This window comes from Hemitrygon akajei, chromosome 32 (assembly GCF_048418815.1).
Source record: "Hemitrygon akajei chromosome 32, sHemAka1.3, whole genome shotgun sequence".
NCBI lineage: Eukaryota > Metazoa > Chordata > Chondrichthyes > Myliobatiformes > Dasyatidae > Hemitrygon > Hemitrygon akajei.
Genome location: NC_133155.1, coordinates 37,182,537 through 37,189,596, shown reverse-complemented (window position 1 = coordinate 37,189,596; position 7,060 = coordinate 37,182,537). Strand labels below are relative to the sequence as shown.

General features: G+C 44.9%; 1 protein-coding gene across 1 annotated transcript; it reads right to left on the bottom strand.

Moving 5' to 3' along the window:
- Nucleotides 1-275: 275 nt before the first annotated feature.
- Nucleotides 276-2,435, bottom strand: LOC140719784 (uncharacterized). The gene is made up of 2 exons (XM_073034655.1): nt 580-2,435; nt 276-425 (listed from the first exon to the last, which is right to left on the bottom strand). The coding sequence occupies exons 1-2, from the start codon at nt 1,561-1,563 to the stop codon at nt 327-329; spliced, it is 1,083 nt and encodes a 360-aa protein (XP_072890756.1). The 5' UTR covers nt 1,564-2,435; the 3' UTR covers nt 276-326.
- Between the last annotated feature and the right edge of the window lie 4,625 nt (nt 2,436-7,060).

Genomic DNA, 7,060 nt, shown 5'->3' with positions numbered 1-7,060 from the left:
CATTAACAGCCCACTACCCCACCAAATACCACCTGCTCAGTGGGAGCTTATAGCAACCCATTAACCTCTCAAGTCCCACAGTCTTTTCCTACAATACACTCCACCCCTTCGGTACCAACTCGTCAACGGCGGCGAGGGGTTACACAGCGTTGAATAACCTGCTTAATCACAAAAACACATAAAGCCACAAAAATTATGAACAGAATAACAAACACAAACCATTGTACAATAGTATGTCCCCAATCACCAAATAAATCTGCAAACCAAGAGTTCAGCAGCACTCAGCCCCCTACGGACCCGGGCAGACTGGTGATCTCGCAGTCTGGTCACATGGTGCAGGTAGGGGACTGCGTAAGCCAAATAGCAGTAACCGTTCCACAGATAGGGTAACCAGGGGTAGGCCGTATAAGAGCATCATCAAAATCCTGAAAACAGACAATCATTCGCGTTTAGTCAGGCGTTCTGTATTTAAACATTCCACCCGATCATGCCCTTCCACAGCCACCCAACGGTGTTCCCCTGGGCCACAGCAATGATCTCCCCCGGGAGGCGTTCACCTGTAGGATAACGGACCCATACCTGTTGTCCTACAACAGACACCATTTTTTTCTTCCTCGTCTTCCTCCATGTCAATGCCGGCCTGGTTACCATCAGGGGGAAACAGGCGCTCCAACGGGGTGCCCCCCTTCCCCATATCCGTAATAACCAAGCCGTCAAAGGTTCCGATGGTTTCTGCCGGAACCTCTGGCCCATCCCGGACAATTCCTTCATGGTGTAATCCTTATATTGTACCTGCCTCCGACCCGCGTTTAGGGCCTCTCCCGGTCTTACCCGCGCATCGCCCTCGGCCTGAGCATAGTCAGAATCAAAATCGTCTCCCTCCGCCTCATCCTGGGGGGTAGGATAAGTATACGTGGTGACCATTGCCGGCCGGGCTTGGGCTTGGGCGGTATCCTCTCCCGAGCCAGGGCCCGGGAACGGTGGGTAAGATGGTTGGTCCGGATATCGGTCGTCATCATCATACCAGATATCACCATCCCAGGTATCAATGTCATCCCCTTTTACTAACATTGCCCTTACTCGGGCGGGATCCGGGGACATAGATCCCTTTTGCTTATACAACTGGTGTTTCAATTGGAGGGCCCTACATGCCAATTTGACCCCCGTTTCTTCCAGCTCAGAAGCCCGATTTTGACTGGTGCGCACTACTTCGCCCATCATAGCACACCTCTGTTGCATGGCTTCAACTTCCTCCCTTAATTCACCCAATTCCTTCTTCTTTGCAGATAGCACTCCTGATTGATGCCTCAGGGCTGTGGCCAGCAGCCAAAAAGCATCCGTCAGGGACCCCTCTTGCTTCGGAAAATTCAGCTCTCGCAATAACCGTGCCACACTTTCCCCGATAGGGGTTTCCCGTGGTAGCAGGCGATCCTCCCAACTGAGAGGAGAGCCCAACTGGGACAATGTATTTGCCAGCATCCCGAACCCGGCCGAATTATCCGTCCAGCCGGGAATAAGGAACTGTTCGGGAGTGGCCTCCTTCTTGCGGCGGAACAAATTCATCCTGATACCCTGCTCGCAGCGCCAATTGTTATGGACGGAAAGTTATCCGACCAAGCAGGACCGTGGTATCAGAGAAAATGTACCCGCGACAAGAATGAGACTAGACCACGGATCACAGTATTACACTTGTTTATTGGCAAGGTAAAATATTAGCATAAATGACACTTCATTGCGAAAAGCGGCTTAACTTAACTACCCACGCTGTGCAACTGCCCTTTCCCGATACAGGCAATACTTATCAACGCGTACGCTATGCAACTGCCCTTTTCCCGATACAAGCAATACTTATCAACGTGTGGTTAATCCCACTCCCACACGACTCATACGGGGCCAGGAACAGATGTGATGAAGCACCCACGCCAGCGAACGCGGTCTTCACCTGGGATGTTTCGTCCCCACCTGGGGTTCCTTCTGGTCTTGCTAGTTGTTGTCTTTCTCCACGGACTGCATATCGTCCTCTCCCTGTCTTCCTCTTGTCTTCTCTCTCTCCTCTGCTTCTGCTTCTCTTCTCTCTCTCTCTCCTGCTTCTCACCTCACAGCCCCTGGCCCCTTTCTATATCCCCTTAGAACAATGGGAGCAATTAATATCTTCTTAAAACAATAACATAATAACGTCCTGTACAATGCCCCTACATGCCTACACGGTACAAGGACATCCTGTTTTGCCTCTACATGCCTACATGGTACAGTTACCACAGGACAATATAGGACGCGTTGCGGTTGACGAGCTGGGACCGATTGCATTGTTCCATTTCCTGGCCCGACGCCATCCATTCTGCTACATTAACAGCCCACTACCCCACCAAATACCACCTGCTCAGTGGGAGCTTATAGCAACCCATTAACCTCTCAAGTCCCACAGTCTTTTCCTACAATACATATGGTAACATCATAATCAACAAATTTACTTTGAACTTTGAATTTTAGGTAAGAGTTATGCAAGACAAGGTTATCAGCTTATCACTGTATCTTGGTACATGTGACAATAATGAACAAATTCCATTGTCAGTCCTTATTCCTTTTTACAACTTTATGTGTTTCTATCAGATCTATTCTCATTCTACTGAATTCCAGCAAGTATTGTCATAGATTACTCAATCTCTCCTCTTAGGCTAACACCCTTAGCTTCAGAATCAACCTGGTGAATCTCCTCTGCACTGCCCCCAATGCCGGAATATCTTTCTAGTTCTCTAAGGCACCAGAACTGCATGCAGCATCACCAGTACCTATACTGTTGCAACATAATCTCCCTGCTCCAAAATTCAATCCCTCTAGCAATGAAGGCCAACATTCAATTTGCCTTCATGATAATTGGTTGTACCTACAATCCAACATTCTGTGACTCATTCACAAGCCCTCCAAAGTGCTTCTGCATAAGAACATGCTGTAATTTTTCACCATTTAAATAACAAACTGATACTTTTTAAAATCTACTTTCCTTCCAAAGTGGATGACCTCACATTGGAAAGAGTGCTTAAAAGATTTACAAGAATGTTGTCTGGACTAGAGAGCCTGAGTTATAGGCAGATGTTGGCCATGTGCGGATCTTATACTTTTGAGTGTAGGAGAATGAGGGGCAACCTTAAAATCATGGGTGACTTTAACTTCCCTAATATTAATTGGCACCTGATAAGTTCCAATGGTTTAGACAGGGCAGAGTTTGTCAAGTGCATCCGGGATGGATTCCTGTCACAGTATGTTGACAGGCAGACTAGGGGGAATGGCATACTAGATCTAGTATTAGCTAACGAACCGGGTCAGGTCACAGATTTGTCAGTGGGTGAGCATCTGGGGGACAGTGATCATCACTCCCTTAGCATTATCATGGAAAAGGATAGAATCAGAGAGGACAGGAACATTTTTAATTGGGGATGGGCAAATTATGAGGCTATAAGGCTAGAACTTGCGGGTGTGAATTGGGATAATGTTTTTGCAGGGAAATGTACTATGGACATGTGGTTGATGTTAAGGGATCTCTTGCAGGATGTTAGGGATAAATTTGTCCCAGTGGGAAGATAAAGAATGGTAGGGTGAAGGAACCATTGGTGACAAGTGAGGTGGAGAATCTAGTCAGATGGAAGAAGGCAGCATACATAAGGGTTAGGAAGCAAGGATCAAATGAGTCTATTGAGGAATATAGGGTAGCAAGAAAGGAGCTTAAGAGGGGGCTGAGGAGAGCTAGAAGGGGGCATGAGAAGGCCTTGGCGAGTAGGGTAAAGGAAAACCTCAAGGAATTCTTCAATTACGTGAAGAACAAAAGGTTGACAGAAGTGAAGATAGGACCGATTAGAGATAAGGGTGGGAAGATGTACCTGGAGGCAGTGGAAGTGAGTGAGGTCCTCAATGAACACTTCTTTTTGGTATTCACCAATGAGAGGGTACTTGATGACGGTGAGGATAATATGAATGAGGTTGATGTTCTGGAGCATGTTGATATTAAGGGAGAAGAGGTGTTGGAGTTGTTAGAATACGTTGGAACGGTTAAGTCCCCGGGGTCTGATGGAATATTCCCCAGGCTGCTCCATGAGGCAAGGGAAGAGATTGCTGAGCCTTGGGCTAGAATCTTTATGTCCTCGTTATCCACGGGAATGGTACCGGAGGATTGGAGGGAGACGAATGGTGTCCCCTTGTTCAAAAAAGGTAGTAGGTATAGTCCAGTTAATTATAGACCAGTAAGCCTTGCGTTCCTCTCTCCCAAGACCAAGGCTCTGTGTTCTACGTTCCTGTCTCCCAAGACCAAAGCTCTGTGTTCTATGTTCCTGTCTCCCAAGACTAAGGCTCTGTGTTCTACGTTCCTGTCTCCCAAGGCTAAGGGTCTGTGTTCTGCGTTCCTGTCTCCCAAGTCCAAGTCTGAGCTTCATGTCCTCGTCCAGCCCAGGAGTCCTGTGTCCTGCCCCCACGTCCAGTCCTGTTGCCTTTCTACGTCTTGTCCTCGCCTAGATCCAGAGTCTGTGCTCGAGTCAAGACCCAGGTTCTGGGTTCCTGCCCAGTCTCTGGCTCGGAGTCCTTGTCCAGGTTCCAAGTTCCTAGTTCCTCATCCAGGTCCCGTTTTCCTAGTCTAGTCCTCGCCCAGGTCCTGCTATTCTAGTCTCGTCCAGGGCCTGTGTCTTGTCCAGTGTAATTTCTTCCCCACTTCCTTTGCTTCCTTGACACACTTAGTCCTGTTCCTAGTACTTCAGTGTCTGTGTCTTGCATTTGGGTCCATTCCCAATGCCCACCTTATGACAAGTTTATTGTCTATTGTTAATTTCGTTCAGCTCCTATGTTCTCTATTCTTGTTGACTTTCATTGTTTCTTTGAGTCTTCTGATATCCTTCTCCATGAAAGTAGACAAGCCACTCATTAGCCTTGTCTCATTATTTTCCTTTCTTTCACAATGCCTGAGCTGAATTCTGACATTTTCACAATTTTTCAGAATCTGTACTTGAAACAGAGTTTCGACCAATGCCACTGCGGACATCAGAAGTTTGGAGAGGAAGTGACAAGAGCAAGTTAAAGGAAGGCAGTGGAGAGTGCAGCTGCCTTCTTCTTAGTGGGTGTAGTCAATGGTGATTGTGAGGTTTTAGCACTTTGAGGCTTCAGTCAAAGGACAAAAGAAAAGAAAAGCTCAAGTTTTGTTTTCCCTTCTCTTCTTTATATCTGCTCAATGAGGACAGTAGAGATGCCAGGCAGGATAGTGAAATACTCTTCTTAAGGGATATGGGAAGGCAGGGAGACCTCCAGTGTTCCTGATGGCTACAACAGTGAGAAGTGCATTTAGCTGCAGCTTATAACAATCTGCGTTAAGGAGCTGGTGCTGTAACTGAACTCCGGATCATTTGGGAGGCTGAGGGTGTGATAGATAGGAGCAAGTGCAGAGTACCCCTCTGGCCATCCCCTTCAACAACAGGTATATCTCGAATAAACTCTTCTTGGGCTTCCAACTGGACACAGGCATCATTTATAACCAATGTTTCAATGACAAACTCTGTCATCTTCATCAGCAATCGTGACTCAGCCACGACTAACAATGAAAGTCAAAGTCAATGCAGAAGCCAAAGAGAGTGCATATTATGGAGCAAAAATTAGTGGGAAGCTAGAAGATTGGGAAGCCTTTAAAAACTAACAGGAAGTAACTAAAAAGTAATTAAGAAGATAAAGATGGGAGGACATCACGTGATGATGTAGGATCGAGACGCAGGGACCCAGCTCTCCCGTAAAAAGTTAATAAATTAATGTTTAAATGAAGAAAAGTTAGTCAATACTTTCTAAAAGTTACTTATAAACGACTCTGGACTGTGTCAAGCTATGCCTCAAGGAAGGAAGATGAAGAAAACTAATACCGGGAAGACTACGCAAGTTGGAACAAGAACAAGGCCCACGTCTACCGAAGAACCGCGGTCTCAGGTACATTATATCACCGGCGATACGGAACAGGAGATTGTGGCAACACTGGCCACTTCCAAAGGAAAAAACCATCGTGAACTGCGCAAACGGGAGCAACAAGAACTACAAAGCCCAGCTACCACTGCAACTGAAAGTGATAGCGAATCGGAGGGAGAGTCAAATCTCTCGGAAGGATCAGCTGAAGAAGGAGGTAAAAGCCCTTCTAGAAATATAGAAAAGACTTTGAGGCAAATAATGCGTAAATTAGACACATTAAAAGTAATTAAAAATAATCAAAAAATACTCGAAAAAAAAATGACCAATATGGAGATTATGCTTGATAAAATGACAAAGAGACAGGAAAAAATGGAAAAAAGAATTACGGACTTGGAAACTACAACAGAAGACATGGTTGAAAGAATGGACAAAATGGAAAAGGAAAATACTGCTTGGACATCAGAAAGAAAACAATTTATGGAAAAAATTGATAAGCTTGAAAATCTCAGTAGACGAAATAATATTAAAATTGTTGGACTTAAAGAAGATATAGAAGGAGAAGATCCAATAAATTTTTTTCAAAAATGGATTCCTGAAAAATTGGAAATGGAAAGAGAAACTCCAATTGAGATTGAAAGGGTGCATAGATCTTTAAGGTCAAGACCTCGAGCTGATCAAAACCCATGATCCATTTTGATAAAATGCTTACGATACCAAGACAAAGAAAAGATCCTAAAGGCCGCTGCCCAAAGTGCCAAAAATAGAAACGGGCCGCTAATGATAGCAGGGAAACCAATTCTTTTTTATCCTGATATAAGTTACAACCTGTTGAAGAGAAAGAAGGAATTTAACCCAGCGAAAAAAGCCTTATGGGAAAAGGGTTATAAATTTACAATGCGTCATCCAGCAACACTGATAATTTTTTTGGAGGACGGAAAATTTTTTTTTTCCGATTATCGAAAAGCGGAGGAGTTTGTACAAGAACTTACATCTATTCGCTAATTACACATAGAGGCTTCCATACGTAATGGATTAAAGATGAAGATAGACCCAAGGAACAGAAGTGATGGACATTTATGGATATTATAGAAGAGAAAAGCAAAATTTTAGAAATACTAAATGAGAATAGTATTTT

Coding starts and splice junctions, on each gene's coding strand:
- LOC140719784 (XM_073034655.1), bottom strand. CDS start 1,563: ATGAATTTGTTCCGCCGCAAGAAGGAGGCCACTCCCGAACAGTTCCTT. Junction 426..579: donor TGTCTGTTGTAGGACAACAG/GTATGGGTCCGT, acceptor GTCTGTTTTCAG/GATTTTGATGATGCTCTTAT.